The 18,516-nt window shown below is 39.3% G+C and overlaps 2 protein-coding genes across 6 annotated transcripts in view; one reads left to right on the plus strand and one right to left on the minus strand.

Annotated features, from left to right (window-relative positions):
* The first annotated feature begins 338 nt into the window (after positions 1-338).
* On the plus strand, positions 339-13,831 carry SATL1 (spermidine/spermine N1-acetyl transferase like 1). Its single transcript, XM_049871454.1, has 6 exons — positions 339-1,814; positions 5,664-5,715; positions 11,705-11,785; positions 12,284-12,385; positions 12,985-13,025; positions 13,661-13,831. The coding sequence occupies exons 1-6, from the start codon at positions 339-341 to the stop codon at positions 13,829-13,831; spliced, it is 1,923 nt and encodes a 640-aa protein (XP_049727411.1).
* A 3,042-nt stretch (positions 13,832-16,873) lies between these two features.
* The window catches only part of APOOL (apolipoprotein O like), a 99,243-nt gene continuing 97,600 nt past the window's right edge, over positions 16,874-18,516 (minus strand). For all 5 annotated transcript variants that reach the window (XM_049873277.1, XM_049873276.1, XM_049873278.1 and 2 more), the window contains one exon: positions 16,874-17,389. In XM_049873277.1, the coding sequence (XP_049729234.1) occupies positions 17,301-17,389 (89 nt within the window). In that variant the 3' untranslated portion in view covers positions 16,874-17,300. The remainder of the gene's footprint in view (positions 17,390-18,516) is intronic.

The raw sequence follows: 18,516 nt of genomic DNA on the forward strand, positions 1-18,516 counted from the left end.
GCCATCGGCGGACGAGTCCTCTCCCAACCAGTCCTTGGCAGCTAGTCCTTGGCTAATCAGCCATAAACCAACTAGTCATTAGCCAACCAGGCACAAATCAACCACACATGAACCAACCAAGCACCAGCCAACCGGATGCAAGCCTACCTGTAACGAACTAACCAGGCACAAGTCAACCCGGCATGAGTCAAGGAGGCATGAGCCAACCAGGCATGAGCACAAGCCAAAATGGTATGAATCAACCAGGCATGAGCCAACCAAGCACAAACCTAGCTAGTATGAATCAACCAGGTATGAGTCAACAAAGAATGAGCCAACCAGGTACAAGCCTACCCGCTATGAACCAAGACAGCACGAGCCAACGAGGCACGAGCCAAGCAGATGTGAATACAAACTTAACTGTTATGAACCAACGAGGCAAGAACCAGCCAGGCATGAGCCAACCATGCACAAGCCTAACTGGTATGAGCCAATCAGGTATAAGCCAAGGAAGCATGAGCCAACCAGGCACCAGCCTACCTGTTAAAAACCAACCAGGCACAAGTCAACGAGGCATGAGCCAACCAGGCACGAGTACAAGCCAAAATGGTATGAACCAACCAGGCACGAGCCAAGGAGGCATCAACCAACCAGGCATGAGCCAACCAAGCACAAACCTAGCTAGTATGAATCAACCAGGCATGAGCCAACAAAGGATGAGCCAACCAGGTATGAATCAACCAGGTACAAGCCTACCTGGTATGAACCAACCAGGTATGAGCCAAGGAGGTATGAGCCAATCAGGCACCAGCTTACCTGGTATGAACCAACCAGGCACTAGCAAACCAGGCATGAGTCAACAAAGCATGAGCCAACTAGGCACAAGCACAGGCCTAACTGGTATGAATCAACCAGGCACAAGCCAAAGAAGCACGAGCCAACTAGGCAAGAGTCGGTCAGGTACAAGCCTACCTGATATGAACCAACCCGGTAGGAGCCAACGAGGCATGGGCCCATCAGGCACCAGCTTAACTGGTATGAACCAACCAGGCACTAGCCAACCAGGCACGAGTCAACGAAGCATGAGCCAAGCAGGCATGAGCACAAGCCTAACTGCTATGAACCAACCAGGCACAAGCCAACGAAGCATGAGCCAACCAGGCCTAAGTCAACTAGGTACAAGTCTACCTGGTATGAACCAACCCGGTATGAGCCAACGAGGCATGGGCCAATCAGGCACCAGCTTAACTGGTATGAACCAACCAGGCACAAGCAAACCAGGCACATGTCAACGAAACATGAGCCAATCAGCCATGAGCACAAGCCTAACTGGTATGAACCAACCAGGCAGGAGCCAAGGAAGCATGAGCCAACCAGGCATGACTCAACCAACCACAAGCCTAACTGGTATGAACCAACTAGGCACCAACCAAGGAAGCATGAGCCAACGAGACACCAGCATACCTGCTATGAACAAATCAGGCACAAGCCAACTGGGCACGAGTCAACAGGGCATGAGCCTACCTGGTAAGAACCAACTGGGCACAAGCCAACGAGGCATGAGTCAACCAGGCATAAGCCAACCCAGCACGAGCCTATCTGGTATGAACCAACTAGTTAGGAGCAAACCACGAAAGAGCCAAGCAGGCACGAGCCAACCGGGCAGTAGTCAATCAGGCATGAACCAACCAAGCACAAGCTTACCTGACACAAACCAACCAGGCGTGAAACAACCAGGCACGAGCCAAGCAAGCATGAAGCAACTATGCATGAGTTCTTTCAGGATAAGACCTGCAGAGGCTCGAGACTGCCCTGAAATACTGCGCCTGATTAAAGTAAGTCTCTCCTTAATTCTGTGGAGCTTCATGGCATTAGTTTAGGGCTAAAAGAGAGCAAGGGAGGCATAGGCTGGGTTTGAATACTGGCTCTGCAAATTATGACCTGTGTATACAACCTTCTGGAAACCCTGGTGGTGTAATGGTTAAGTGCTACGGCTGCTAACCAAAAGGTTGGCAGTTCAGATCCACCAGGCACTCCATGGAAACTCTATGGGGCAGTTCTACTCTGTCCTATAGGGTCACCATGAGTCGGAATTGACAGCAACAGGTTTGGTTTGGTTTTTGGTTATACAACCTTCTGGAATTCATAGTTTCATTCATGTATGCGTGTGTTTGTGTATAAGTGGGGGCTGAAAAGGTCATGAGGGGAACCACTTCATGGAAGTTTCAGGGACCAAATGTGTTGTCTCTCCTGGGGGTAATTTTTACTTAAAAAAAAAGATTTTAGAGAAAAGGAATGCTTAACTTGAATGACCCACCGATGATAGAATTTCAGGTACTAATGGTAAGTTTGGGGGCTGGGGATGCTCACTGCTTCTTATATAACACCCACTTATAACCATTTATAGAAGCTGATAAATCTCTGCCCAGAAAACAATATTCATACACAACAAATTTGCCATGATCCACTGATCGATGTTCCTTGATCCCCGAAGCCCATCCATAGACAGCCCTCAAGGGTCCAAGGATGACAGTTAAACATTTCTGATTTACATGTTTATTTTAATCACTTTGTTGGAAATCATTCCAGTTCAGTAAAGGGATCAGTTCAATAGCTATCGTTACTGTGCTGAAGTTCTGTGGCACTGAAGGCAATTGCTTATGTGATGCAAAACCTAAACAATTCCATATTAAAGCAGTAGCCCACACTCGTTATGTAGTAAATACATGACTGAAACAAGGCATAGACTATAGATATGGAAACCTTATATAAGAGTTTTGTAATGAAAATCTTCCATCTGCTCACCAATATATCTAAATCATCTCTAAATTAAGCCAAAGTTGTGTTCCCTTTGATTGGAGAATGTGTTTTAATGGCCGAAAAAAAATAACCAAAGTTTTCTAGTAAAATTCATCTGTTTAAATGAGGTGGCACAGTGGTTAAGAGCTCAGCTGCTAATCAAAAGGTCGGCAGTTTGAACTCACCGGAAACCCTGGTGGCATAGTAGTTAAGAGCTATGGCTGCTAACCAAAAGGTCGGTGGTTGGAATCCACCAGGCGCTCCTTGGAAACTCTATAAGGGCAACTCTACTCTGTCCTATAGGGTCACTATGAGTTGGTAATCGACTCGAAGGCAGTGGGTTTGTTATTTTTGGTTTTTTGAATTCACCAGCTGCTCCTTGGAAACCCTATGGGGACAGTTCTACTTTGTCCTATAGGGTCGTTCTGAGTTGGAATCGACTTGACAGCAATGGGTTTGGGTTTTTTGGTTAGGCCAGGTTACATAGCTTTAAGAACTGGATTATATATCCTCCCATGGCTTCAATTCTGTTCCATCCCCACAAGTTCCCAGATCATTTCTCCAGCTGGCATTAGTCTAAGTGATTACATGATCAATCAAACTACTCTGCTCAACATGCTAATCATTCCGGATCCACATTTTCCAGGTGGTAGAAAATAATTTAGAAGATTTTTTTTTTTTTGTAGCTCTAGTATCTTACACCTGGTTTGAAATTAATAATTTTTTTATTGAACCACAGTGAATCTCTTTATCTGCACAAACTTGTTTCCTAGCTTTCCAAACAATGCCCATTGTTATTATCAAGGGAAAAATACATCACCGGACTCTCCTACTCCAGTGAACCTGTATCTGTGGAGTTTCTGACCACGTTTACTTTGCTTTTTGTCTCATGTGCCTGAAAATACACCACAAGTTTCTTGGGAGTAATTTTAACTAGTATTCACTGTGCCAAAAAAAAAAAAAAATGATTTGCCATCAAGTCGATTCCAACTCACAGCGACTCCATGTGTGTCAGTGTAGAACTGTGTTCCATAAGGTTTTCAATGGCTCATTTTTCAGAAGTCAATCGCCAGGCCTTTCTTCTGAGGTGTGTCTGGGTGGACTCAAACCTACATCCTTTCAGTTAGCAGCCGAGTGCATAACCGTTTGCACCACCCAAGGACTCCACAAAAATACTAGAAAATTGAGTTACTGTCCACCACAGATATGCATGTAATGATTAATTAGTTTTGGGCATTATGTTCTTCTCCATTTGTCCTATCTCCTGTTCATTGCTAAGTTATAAAACATTCTCTTTTTGCAAAGCAGTTTATTAGAGTTTGGCATCGTGGTAATTCTCTAGCTGAAAATATTGCAGGTTCTATTTACTGTCCTGCCACAAAAATTCTTCCAAGTATACTTTGTATACACCAGTTCTATCCTATTTGTAACCACACCATTATTTTGGGATCTAGTCATTGCATAGCTAAAAAAAAAAAAAAAAAAACACTGCTGTCAAGTCAATTCTGACTCATAGCGACCCAATAGGACACGGTAGAACTGCCCCATGGAGTTTCCAAGGAGCGCCTGGCGGATTTGAACTGCCGACCTCTTGGTTAGCAGCCGTAGCACTTAACCACTATGCCACCAGGGTTTATTGCATAGCTAGGCAACTACAACATTTATTATGGTGGTTCCTGAAGTGTGGTTCTGGATCATTGGAGATGCACAGACGAGTGCTGTGTAGTATTAACACTGTATTTTTGTTCATTGTACAAACATTGAATGCATATTAGGGGAAAAGCCAAGTGCTAAGTACTGTAAAAGATACAAAGATTATTAAATTACAGTCTCTGCCCTCAAGGAGTTTACAGTGTGTGAGGGAAGGTAAAGACAAAAGTAATTGTGTCCTCCCCACCCAATGCGTTCTCTACATGGCAGTCAAAGCTCTCAAGACTCGACTGGGCTTCTGATTTTACTGAGAATAAAATCCAAATTTCTTACCAAGGCTTTACGTAATCTGGCCCTTTTTGTCTTCCTTATATATTTTAACAGCTTTTTCCATTATAAATTTAATGTACTCTCAGTAAAAACCCCCAAATTTTCACCTGGAACTATAAACGTGACCATTTCTAGAAAAGTTCCAAAGAGTGATATCCCTACCAGATATTATTAACCTATAAGTAATTAAAATACTATGGTTTTAAGTGCAGAGATAGATCAGTGGAACAGAATTTAGAATATAATAAAGGAGACATTTCAAATTAGTGAATAAAGGGGTTATTCAATAAATGGTGTTAGGACAATTAGGAAGACGAAGATAAAACTCCACCTCACTTCTTACACAAAAAAATTTAAATGAATCAATTAAGAATTTAAGAATAATCTGGAAGTGGAGATTGCCTTTCCAAGCATGAGATCCAAACCATAAAGGATTAATCTGAATATGTAAATAAAAAAAAAAAAGATAACAGTAAAAAGCAAAATAAACAAAGTCTAAAGTTAAACTGGGAAAAACACCTGACAGGCAAACACATGGCAGGTTCTTCTGTAAGGTCTATGGACTTTACAAAACATAGACTTAAGGATACCTACTTTGAATGCTCAGAAATCCTTTTTGCTTTACTTTTTAAGTTTCTGGTTGTATTCAAGGCTAGGTAACTGGATAATTGACCCTCATGAGTGAGGTATCAAAGTAATTAATCCCCAAAAAAAATATATATTATTTTGTTGAATGTGTTGTTTTAAAATTTAAGTTTGTAGATGGTGGGGGTCAAGTGTGACTCACTTTTAGCACTGCAAGGGACATCACAAGTGAATAAATTCTCAATAAAAACTTCCCAATCGTTATCATCTTAAGAATTTGTTACTAAATCATAAACTCAAAGTTTTTTCTCCTTTGACAGGAACTGGCTGCTTATGAAAACATGCTAGATGCAGTGACGGTAACAGAAATGGGTAAGATGTTCTGTGGTATTTTCAGAAGTAGAAAAATAAACATGGCATAATGTATGCACACAGTACTATATTTACTTGAATATGTGGACGCTACTGTCCTGGGTACACAAAGACCATGACATTAAAAATATCCATATGCATTGAGCCCTGGTGGCGCAATGGTTAAGAGGTCAGCTGCTAATCAAAATGTCTGCAGTTCGAATCCACCAGGTGCTCCTTGGAAGCTCTATGGGGCAGTTCTGCTCTGCCCTATGGGGTCGCCATGAGTTGGAATTGACCCGATGGCAAAAGGAACAGGAAGTTCATGATGAATTAGAACTTTTTAGGTAGGAAAGATGAAGACTTAGTTGATTAAAGTCTATAAAATTATGCATGGCGAAGAAAGTTATTTATTAGATCCTAGAAAATTAGGAGCAAGGATGACTCTCTGTAAAAAATTTAGAACATTCTTCCAAAGAGATAAATGGTTTTGCCACAGTACTGGGCGAGAGATCCATAGCAAACTTCAGAAGAAAGGCTGTTTTGTGGGGTCTTTTGGGCCATGCCCTAACACAGCAATCTTGGTGCCTTGGTCAGAAATAGAACCCTGAGCTACGTGGATCATGGATTAGCATCTCATATGACAGTCTGTATGTTCTTGCACTTGATAATAACACCACCAGAATGTTAACTGTTTTATTGGCCTAATGGAAACATTAAAAAATATAAAGTTGAAAGTAACGGACACTCTATGAAAGCAGTATTCAAACTAAAACAGTATTACTGTACTAAGATAAAGTCATTATGTCATTGTAGTTAGAAAAATACTGCTCAGGGTGATGTATAACAATCTTAAAACAACAACAACAACAAAAAAAATGCTTCATGTACTCCATCTTCCTGCCTTAGGACTTCAGTATTATCTTTGAATTGAAGTTATTTCATAATAATCTCAGTTTTGTTTTTACCTTAAAAAGTCCTTCTGGATAGGACTTCCAGGAAGAAGCTCAATAGAGACACGGAAGACCTAATTGCTACAATCAACCAACTTGACCTCATAGAATTAGACAGAATGCTCCCCCCAAGAGCTGCAAAGTATACTTTTTTTTCCTACTGCACATGGAACATTCTCTAGAATAGATCACATATTAGGTCATAAAACAAACCTTTGCAGAATCCAAAACATCAAAATATTACAAAGCATGTTCTCAGACCACAAGGCCATAAAAGTGGAAATCAATAACAGAAAAATTAGGAAAAAGAAATCAAATACTTGGAAACTGAACAATACCCTGCTCAAAAAAGACTGGGTTATAGAAGACATTACGGAGGGAATGAAGAAATTCATAGAATGCAACGAGAATGAAAACACTTCCTATCAAAACCTCTGGGACACAGCAAAAGCAGTGCTCAGAGGTCAATTTATATCGATAAATGCACACATACAAAAAGAAGAAAGAGCCAAAATCAGAGAACTGTCCCTACGACTTGACAAATAGAAAGTGAGCAACAAAAAAATCCCATCAGGCACCAGAAGAAAACAAATAATAAAAATTAGAGCTGAACTAAATGAATTAGAGAACAGAAAAACAATTGAAAGAATTAACAAAGCCAAAAGCTTGTTCTTTGAAAAAATTTACAAAATTGATAAACCACTGGCCAGACTGACTAAAGAAATACAGGAAAGGAAACAAATAACCCAAATAAGAAATGAGATGGGCCATATCACAACAGACCCAACTGAAATTAAAAGAATCATACCAGATTATTATGAAAAATTGTACTCTAACAAATTTGCGAACCTAGAAGAAATGGATGAATTCCTAGAAAAACACTACCTACCTAAACTAACACAATCAGAAGTAGAACAACTAAATAGACCCATAACAAAAAAAGAGATTGAAAAGGTAATCAAAAAAACTCCCAACGAAAAAAAAGCCCTGGCCCGGACGGCTTCACTGCAGAGTTCTACCAAACTTTCAGAGAAGAGTTAACACCGCTACTACTAAAGGTATTTCAAAGCATAGAAAATGGTAGAATACTACATAACTCATTCTATGAAGCCACCATTATCCCTGATACCAAAAGCAGGTAAAGACATCACAAAAAAAGAAAATTACAGACCTATATCCCTCATGAACATAGATGCAAAAATCCTCAACAAAATTCTAGCCAATAGAATTCAACAACGTATCAAAAAAATAATCCACCACGATCAAGTGGGATTTATACCAGGTATGCAAAAAAAAAAAAAAAAAAACAAAGTTTAATATTAGAAAAACCATTAATGTAATCCACCATATAAAAAAAACAAAAGACAAAAGCCACATGATCTTATCAATTGATGCAGAAAAGGCATTTGACAAAGTCCAACACCCATTTATGATAAAAACTCTCAGCAAAATAGGAATTGAAGGAAAAGTCCTCAACATAATAAAGGGCACCTATACAAAGCCAACAGCCAGCATCATTCTAAATGGAGAGACCCTGAAAGCATTTCCCTTGAGAACGGGAACCAGACAAGGATGCTCTTTATCGCCACTCTTATTCAACATTGTGCTAGAGGTCCTAGCCAGAGCAATTAGGCTAGACAAAGAAATGAAGGGCATCCAGATTGGCAAGGAAGAAGTAAAATTATCTCTATTTGCAGATGACATGATCTTATACACAGAAAACCCTAAGGAATCCTCCAGAAAACAACTAAAACTAATAGAAGAGTTTGGCAGAGTCTCAGGTTATAAGATAAACATACAAAAATCACTTGGATTCCTCTACACCAACAAAAAGAACATCGAAGAGGAAATCACCAAATCAATACCATTCACAGTAGCCCCCAAGAAGGTAAAATACTTAGGAATAAATCTTACCAAAGATGTAAAAGACCTATACAAAGAAAACTACAAAGTACTACTGCAAGAAACTAAAAAAAAAAAAAAGGACCTACTTAAATGGAAAAACATACCTTGCTCATGGATAGGAAGACTTAACATAGTAAAAATGTCTGTTCTACCAAAAGCCATCTATACATACAATGCACTTCCCATCCAAATTCCAATGACATTTTTTAATGTGATGGAGAAACAAATTACCAACTTCATATGGAAGGGAAAGAAGCCTCGGATAAGTAAAGCATTACTGAAAAAGAAGAACAAAATGGGAGGCCTCACTCTACCTGATTTTAGAACCTATTATACAGCCACAGTAGTCAAAACAGCCTGGTACTGGTACAACAACAGGCACATTGACCAATGGAACAGAATTGAGAACCCAGATATAAATCCATCCACATATGAGCAGCTGATATTTGACAAAGGCCCAGTGTCAGTTAACTGGGGAAAAAGATAGTCTTTTTAACAAATGGTGCTGGCATAACTGGATATCCACTTGCAAAAAAATGAAACAGGACCCATACCTCACACCATGCACAAAAACTAACTCCAAGTGGATCAAAGACCTAAACATAAAGACAAAAACTATAAAGACCATGGAAGAAAAAATAGGGACAACCTTAGGAGCCCTAATACAAGGCATAAACAGAATTCAAAACATTACTATAAATGACGAAGAGAAACCAGATAACTGGGAGCTCCTAAAAATCGAACACCTATGCTCATCTAAAGACTTCACCAAAAGAGTAAAAAGACCACCTACAGATTCGGAAACAATTTTCAGCTATGACATCTCCGACCAGCACCTGATCTCTAAAATCTGTATGATTCTGTTAAAACTCAACCACAAAAAGACAAACAACCCAATCAAAAAGTGGGCAAAGGATATGAACACACACTTCACTAAAGAAGATATTCAGGCAGCTAACAGATACATGAGAAAATGCTCTCGATCAGTAGCCATTAGAGAAATGCAAATTACAACTACGATGAGATTCCATCTCACTCTAACAAGGCTGGCATTCATCCAAAAAACACAAAATAATAAATGTTGGAGAGGCTGCGGAGAGATTGGAACTCTTATACACTGCTGGTGGGAATGTAAAATGGTACAATCACTTTGGAAATCTATCTGGCGTTATCTTAAACAGTTAGAAATAGAACTACCATACAACCCAGAAATCCCACTCCTTGGAATATACCCTAGAGAAATAAGAGCCTTCACATGAACAGATATATGCACACCCATGTTTATTGCAGCTCTGTTTACAATAGCAGAAAGCTGGAAGCAACCAAGGTGTCCATCAATGGATGAATGGTTAAATAAATTATGGTATGTTCACACAATGGAAAACTACGCATTGATAAAGAACAGTGAGGAATCTTTGAAACATTTCATAACATGGAGGAACCTGGAAGGCATTATGCTGAGTGAAATTAAAAAAAATTAGTCAGAGGCAAAAGGACAAATATTGTATAAGATCACTATTAGAAAATCTTGAGAAATAGTATAAACTGAGAAGAACACATTCTTTTGTGGTTACGGGGGGAGGGGAGGGAGGGTGGGAGAGGGTTAGTAGATAAGAACTTCTTCAGGTGAAGGGAAGGACAATACTTAATACACGGAAGGTCAGCTCAACTGGAATGGACCAAAAGCAAAGACGTTTCCGGGATAAACTGAATGCTTCAAAGGTCAGCGGAGGAAGGGTGGGGGTTTGGGGACTATGGCTTAAGGGGACTTCTAAGTCAATTGGCAAAAATACATTCTATTATGAAAACATTCTACATCCCACTTTGAAGTGTGGCGTCTGGGGTCTTAAATGCTAACAAGCGGCCATCTGAGATGCATCAATTGGTCTCAACCCACCTGGAGCAAAGGAGAATGAAGAAAAACAAGGTCACACGATAACTATGAGCCCAAGAGATAGAAAGGGCCACATGAACTAGAGACTTACATCATCCGGAGACCAGAAGAACTAGATGGTGCCCGGCCACAACCGATGACTGCCCTGACAGGGAGCACAACAGAGAACCCCTGAGGGAGCAGGAGAACAGTGGGATGCAGATCCTAAATTCTCATAAAAAGACCAGACTTAATGGTGTGACTGAGACTAGAAGAATCCCGGAGGTCATGGTCCCCATCCTTCTGTTGGCCCAGGACAAGAACCATTCCCGAAGACAACTCATCAGACATGGAAGGGACTGGACAATGGGTTGGAGAGAGATGCTGATGAAGAGTGAGCTACTTGTATCGGGTGGACACTTGAGACCGTGTTGGCGTCTCCTGTCTGGAGGGGAGATGGGAGGGTAGAGAGGGTTAGAAACTGGCAAAACGGTCACGAAAGGAGAGACTGGAGGGAGGGAGCGGGCTGACTCATTAGGGGGAGAGTAAATGGGGGTATGTAGTAAGGTGTATATAGGCTTATGTGTGACAGACTGACTTGATTTGTAAACTTTCACTTAAAGCACAATAAAAATTATTACAAAAAAAAGTCCTTCTGTTCTAGTGTAGCGTGTCTTAGCTATCTAATGCTGCTGTATCAGAAATACCGCAGGTAGATGGCTTTAACAAAGAGAAGTTTATTTTCTCACAGTAAAATAAAAGTAGGCTAAAAGTCCAAAATCAGGGTGTCAGCTCCAGAGGAAGCCTTTCTCTCTCTGTAGGCCTTCTCATCAATCTTCCCCCAAACTAGGAGCTTCTCTGCACAGGGACCCCAGGTCCAGAGGACACGCTCTGCTCCCCACACTGCTTTCTTGGTGGTATGAGGTCCCCAACTCTCTGCTTGCTTCCCCTTCCTTTTTATCTCTTGAGAGATAAAAGATGGTACAGGCCACACCCCAGGGAAACTCCCTTTACATTGGATCAGGAATATGACTTTTTTTTTTTTTTAAGGGTATTACAATCCCACCCTGATCCTCTTTAACATAAAATTACAATCACAAAATGGAGGACAGCCACACAGTACTAGAAACCATGGCCCAGCCAAATTGATATACACATTTTTGGGGGGACATAATTCAATCCATGACAAGAGGCAAGTGAGATATTTGATGAACTAATGCTCTACTCTTACCTATTACTGTAACCTTTTTGACATACTGTATGCGAATTGATATTTCAGATTTACTCAGGGATGGCTTTGGGAACAATCCCCTTTTCTACTGCCTGATTGCAGAAGTACAAAATCAACATAAACCATCAGGTAAAGAATTTCTTTCTCCAGTTTAATCTAGGGTATATTTTCCCCACTGTGCGAACAAAGTACAGTTTGATAGCATATAGTGGCTATTAAGCAAGGAGAAGAGTTTAAGAGTATAAAACCAGTTTTTTTTAAGTGTGTGATATGTACCACTGTGCGAACAAAGTACAGTTTGATAGCATATAGTGGCTATTAAGCAAGGAGAAGAGTTTAAGAGTATAAAACCAGTTTTTTTTAAGTGTGTGATATGTACCTATGTTTACATATGCATGGGAAAAATACACTCCACACTCTTAAGAGGTTCTGCCTCTTCAAAGTTGTATTATAAGGGACTTATACCTTCTACTTAATATATTTCTAGTATTTGAAATTTTGTCCAGTGACCTTTTATTACCTTAATTGTTTAAAAAAGAAAACAAAGATGTTCCACTTTGGGGGAAAATACTTTCTACGATTCAAAGCATTAACCTCTTTATACCTACCTTCTCTTCCCTCTTTTAGACACAGTGACCATTGGATTTGCCATGTACTACTTTGCATACGACCCCTGGATTGGCAAGTTACTTCACCTGGAGGACTTTTATGTCATACGAGCTTATCGAGGTCAAAATACATTTAGTATTACTTATAAATACTTTAAAAATCAAAACAGTATATTTTAATGTTAAGGATTATAGACAACAGTTTAGTATAAATGTGGTATTTAAAGTTAGCTTATGTAACTCATTTCTGTTTCATAAATCTGATACTATCCTAGTTATCCTTGCATGTGGTGAAGACCCAGCCACTGATTACAAAATATTTTTTTATTAGTTCCCATTAGGGCTGGAATAAGCAAAGTTACCATAGCTATACTTTTATCTTTAAGAAATGCTTTGACATTCTGGGTTTGTTTGACTAGAAGTAAATATGAAATATACCCTGTCATAAGATGATAGTGACAAAAACTCATTTCCTATTCACTAATATTTAAAATATACCGCAAACTCTTTTCCACTGCCTTTGGAATCACATTCCAATTATGAGAAAAAGAATGAAAAATATTCATGAGATGTTTCAACACGTGTAATATGTAATAACTAGATATGTGTAATATGTAATAACTAGATACAGAGCTCTTTTATTTTAAACTAAAGCAAATAACTTGTGTTAAGGGAGTTTTTTTAACTTGCTGTTTTCACTTTGCATTACCTATTCAAAAGGCCTAGGTATCGGAGCTGAAATGCTGAAGAGGCTAAGTCAGGTATGTTTTACAATTAGTAATGATACTCAATTTCATCACCAAATATTATTATTTAATTAGATAATTAATCTCATTATCTGACATAACCCCAAAATATACTTTAATATTTTATTCAAATTAAACTGGTTTTTCCAAATCAGATACTCATATAGGTTATATTTGAGTTACATTTAATAAAAAACTGATTTGTATATAATCCACAACCACATGATATATTTTTTGCTGTAAAGCAGAAAGACGCAAGCATGAGGGAGATTAGAAGGCAATTTCGCCCATAAAATAGGTCCACAGTATGACTTGGAAAATAGTGTAAAAGCTAGACCCTTGTGAGTTCTAGAAATACATACAAAAACATGTGTTCTCTTAGGTAAACATTTTCTGTAGCATAAAGAAAAAAACAGTCAACAGAAAAACCAATGAGCGGACTTTGCAAACCAGTTTTGGACTCGAGAGAGATTTTAAAGCTCGCAACAGTGAGGGTTTTTTATTTTTACAGCTATAAAAAAATCCAAGAGAAAATGATTTTGAAGTATTTTGTACACAAACCACCTCACATATAGTAGACTTTCAATGAAATAAATGTGTTAATGAAGACTATACTTGCTGATAAGAGTTTTTTGTTTGGTTTTAAACAGATAGCCATCAGAAGCCAGTGCAACTGCATGCACCTCCTTGTCGTTATTTGGAACCAGGCTTCTATTGACTACTATACTCATCGGGGGGCTTTAGACCTTTCCTCTGAGGAGGGCTGGCACCTGTTCAGATTTAATAGAGAAGAACTCATGGAAATGGCAGGGGAAGAATGAAGAAGGATGCGTAACAACACATCCCAACACAGGCTCAACATCTGAATGTCACCTGAGTTCAACGACAGTTTGGCTTTGAATGTTGTACAATACAAATGATGATAACAGTCTGGTTGGAGTAGATCTTTTACTCTGAAGTAGATTTTGCAGCTACGGTCAACTCCCTATTATCCCAAATCATATACTCATGGCTAGGAGCACTGCTGATAACCCAAATGAGCAGGTAAGTCAAAAATCACTTATACTTGACTTTAAGCTTTTTTTTACTTGCCGTATTTCATCAAATTTAAGATTTTTTTCCCCACATTTTAACATCTGAAATCGGGGTAAGCATAATGATCAACTGGCAGCCTTTTCTCTCTTAGAGGTAAATAGTAGCATCTTAGAACCCACTGCCGTTGAGTCGATTCTGACTCATAACGACCCTATAGGACAAGTAGAACTGCCCCCATAGGGTTTCCAAGACCGTAAATCCTTATGGAAGCAAACTGCCACATCTTTCTCCTGCAGAGCAGCTGCTGGGCTCGAACGGCTGACCTTTAGGTTAGCAGCCGAGCACTTCACCACTGCGCCACCAGGGATCCTAATAGTATCTCAGATGTGATGAAATATTGGGTGTATTTGATTGTTAACAATCTGAGGTACTAAAGATTCATTTCAAATACTTAAGCTGAATTCTGAAGAGCTTTCTTGTCAAAAACTAGTAAGGGAACTGATTGCCCACCTTGAGCAGCTCAAGCACCACTGCTTCTTTGACATTGTCCTAGAACTGCATTCCGTCTCTGAACATCTATAAGCTTTTTGGTTGTACTTACCTTAGAGCAGATACCACATACCACACTGTATTTGTATAGATGTTTCTATCCTTCCTAACAGAGTATATGCCCTTTGGTAGAATTATAACTATCTTTGGATTTTGTGGTGCCAGCCACATGGCAGAACATATGAATTCCTACTATGTACCAGGTATTATCATGGGCAGAGACTACACAGATGACTCAGTCACACCTGCAAGGAGCCTGATCTGTGAGGAAATATTAATTATAATAAATTGTGTTGGCTATCATAGCTATAAATACCCACTGCAAGGGAACAGAAAGAGCACCTAAATTCTACCTGGGATAATTGAGAAAAGTGGCACTGGAATTGGATTTGGAGGATAGGTAGGAGGTTGGACTATGGAGCAGGATGAGAAAGAAGAGTATTCCAAGAAGAGACACCAGCATAGGCAGAGAAAAAGAGGCATAGAAGAGCAAAGCATGTTCAACAAATAAGTGGTCTGTCACTTATTACATTGATACTAGGGTGGGGTGGGGACAGGGAAGATAGGACTAGAAAGGTGAGTTGGGATCAGATATGAAGGGCCTTGTAATGTCATGCTAAGGAGTTCTGATTTGATTATGTAGCCAATGATGAGCCATTAAAGATTTCAGAAAGATAACTATTATGGCAACAGTAAGACAGGAGATGGGCTATAAAAATAGGGTAGCAGATACTGCATGTTAAACTTAACACCCATTCACAGCCCCTTGTCCCTTGCCTTCTTCAGTATAGAAAAAATGTAATTTCCCAATCCTCCTTGAGCTAAACGTGGCTATGTGAAAGGTTATGGTTGAGATATAGACACAAGTCTTCTGAGGGGGTTCTCAGATAGCATTTAATTTTCTGATAGGCCAGAAGCAGCTGGTGCATCTTTCCCCCACCCTTCCTTCCTACCTTGAACGTGTGTGCTCTCCCTGGAGGTACAGCAGCCATCTTAGGACAATAAGGTGACATATCAACGTGCTAAAGAGAGCAGAATGGAAAGAGAGAAAAAATCTAGATTCTTTATGGCAGCAACGAGCCAGGATTTTAATAGACCCTTATTTGTTTAAGGCAGTGTAAACTGATTTTCTGTTACTTGCAAGCAGAACACATTCTCAAGTGACAGAAAACAAAACAGATTATCCATTATATATACTCATCATATATATATTATATATAGAAATGAAGAGATGTAAAGATAATTTAGTTTTAGGCATACGGACTTTGGGATATATAGGGGATGTAAGGTGGATATAACAATCAGAAATACAGGTTTACAGCTCTGGAGAAATAAGGGAGCTGGGAATATAAATAATAATGTCACAGAAATGGTGGCTGAAGCCAACTGGTGTGTGTGGACTGAAAATGAGAGAGATAATGTAGAATGAGAAAAGAGGCCTAGGGATGCAACATAAGCAGCCTCAGCATTTAAGGAACAGGGGCGAGGGAAGAAGAATGAATGACAAAAGAAACAATAATAACAGAGAGCAAAGGGAGGAGTGTGTTTCAAGGAGGGAGTAGTCAAGAGTCAATAATTACCGAAAATTCAAATAAGTATAGGGGCATGGTATGGTACTACAAGTGAAAGAGGAACTGCAAGTGAGGAAGTAAGAAAATGACAATTACTTTTTAGAGAAGTATGGCAATCATAGGAAGAGGAGACAAAAGATAGCTCGAGTGGAAGAAGCAAGGGTTAAGGAAAGGTTATTTTTCTCTTGTTTTTGGATACAGAAGACCTGAAGTTATTTAGAGGTCGAGGAAAAGAAAGAAGGGGAGAAACCAAAAGTGAAGACAAAACAAAATGGAGTATGGTCCTAGAAAAAATGGGACGGAATGAAATCAGGAACACAAATAGAGGCATTCACTTTAAAAAAGGGGGCTGCATGGCTGAAAAGAGATAATTCTTGAAGGTGGATGGAAAGAAGATGAGGTCACACTTAATGACTTTTTTTTCCCTCTATGAAACAGAAAAAATAGTCATCTTTGGCAGGTATAGGAGGCTTGAGAACAAAGATCCATCCGTAATAACTCTCCAGGGGAATAGAATAGGAAACTACCTAAGAACCAGTAAAAAAACAACAACAACAAAAAAAAACCAAACTGCTAAACAGCACTGGGGATCCTGCATAGCATATTGGCATTTTAAAGAATTAGAGGTGTTTTTGGACATTTATGGGAAGTTAACGTTAATAAAAGAGACGAAACCAAGCACAAGCGCCAAAAAATATGCATATTTTATTCCAGCTCTGGAAAATGCAAAAAAAAGGCAAGGGGATGGCCTTCCACACATCATTCTAATTTCGCTGACACTAATTTGGAAAAGCTAGAGCAGATATGTTTGTGTAGATATATGTACATATTTTCAGATTTTAGCCTCATCAGTGTTCATGTTTTTATTCCATTTTGGTCTCTTATAAATATTCTTAAAAGTCACCAAATGCATCCTAGTACTTCTACCACTGTCTCCTCACTAATCATTTAATACTGCCTGGATTGCATTCAGTTTATTATCACTGACGTGACTGATCAAACTCTACATTGCAGAACGTAAGGGGAAAACACTTGATTTAGGTTATACTCTATGTATCACAGTTTACCCATTACATGATTTTTTTCATCATTATTTGCATCTTCACACATCTCGTAGTTCTCTATGCAGTCTATCTCAGCTTCTAGTGCTGTACATATCTACATCTTCTGGATGGGACTGCCCGTGATCCATGAGCTTGGGGTCAGGTATAAACTGTGTAGCACCTGATAAAGTATTAAAATGAAAAAAAAAAAAAAAATTAGTCATTCGTTTAAAAAATTTTTAGTTGGTACTGGAAACAGAACAGTGAACAAAACATAAAAATTCCTGTTAACATGAACATAACGTTCTAGTTGGGTGAGACAGAAAATAAGTTAAAATATATATCAGATGGTGGTAAGTGCGATATAGAAAAATAAAGAGGGGGCATATGGAGTGCTTGGGTGATTTACAATTTTAAATAGGTGGCAAGGGAAAACCTTTCTGGAAAGGTGATATTCGAGCAAAGAAGTGAAGGCCCGGTAGATATCTGAGAGAAATGCCTTACGAGATGAGCAGATGGCAAGTGTAATGTAACAGGCTATCTGAGGAACTGCAAGGTAGCCAATATGGCTGAAACAGAGCAGATAAAATAATGGTGGTTGTGGTGGTGGTGTGGCGAGAGAGTGATAGGACATGTGATCTGAAAGAAAGTAGAAAGCTAGTTCACATTGGCCATGGTAAGGACTTTGGATTTTATTTTAGGTGAGATGAGATGACACTGGAGTTTTGAGCAGAGGAGTGATATGATCTTATGTTTTTAAAAAGATCACTCTTGGCTATGGGGAGAAAGAGACTACAGGGGAACAAGGGTGGAAGCAGGGACCAGTTAGGAAGCTACCAGCAATACTCCAGGAGAGAGATACTATGACTTTAATTAGGCAGTAGCAGTGGAAGTGGTGAAAAGGGCTTGCATTATGGATAACTTTTGAAGGTAGAATGGAAAGACTTTCTTAAATGGATTATGTGGTGTGAGAGACTCTTTAACTTGAGAAACTGAAAACATGGAGCTGACATTCACTGCGATAGGGAAAATTTTGGGAGCAGGAAGGCAAATGAAGTGTTAAGTTTTGAGGGTATTAAATTTGAATTGCTTACTAGATATCCAAGTACACATGTTGAGTTGTTGTTAGTTGTGGCAGCTGGAAATGTGAGTCTGGACAGGGCAGAGGTTAGGTCTGCGCTGGTTCATAAATGTCACTGACCTTGCCTATATGTCATTTAACTATGGGACTAGGTGAGATCATCTAGGGAGTCAGAGAACAGGTTCAGGGAATTAGCCCTTTAAGCACTCCAATATTTTCAAGTCAAT

Source organism: Elephas maximus, chromosome X (genome assembly GCF_024166365.1).
Source record: "Elephas maximus indicus isolate mEleMax1 chromosome X, mEleMax1 primary haplotype, whole genome shotgun sequence".
In the NCBI taxonomy this organism is placed as follows: Eukaryota; Metazoa; Chordata; class Mammalia; order Proboscidea; family Elephantidae; genus Elephas; species Elephas maximus.

Bases quoted from the DNA above. Each gene is read 5' to 3' on its own strand.
- SATL1 (XM_049871454.1), top strand. From the start codon at position 339: ATGAACCAAGACAGCACGAGCCAACGAGGCACGAGCCAAGCAGATGTG. The intron at 1,815-5,663 runs GTAAGTCTCTCC...CTCCTTTGACAG, and splicing joins AAATACTGCGCCTGATTAAA to GAACTGGCTGCTTATGAAAA. The intron at 13,026-13,660 runs GTATGTTTTACA...GGTTTTAAACAG, and splicing joins TGCTGAAGAGGCTAAGTCAG to ATAGCCATCAGAAGCCAGTG.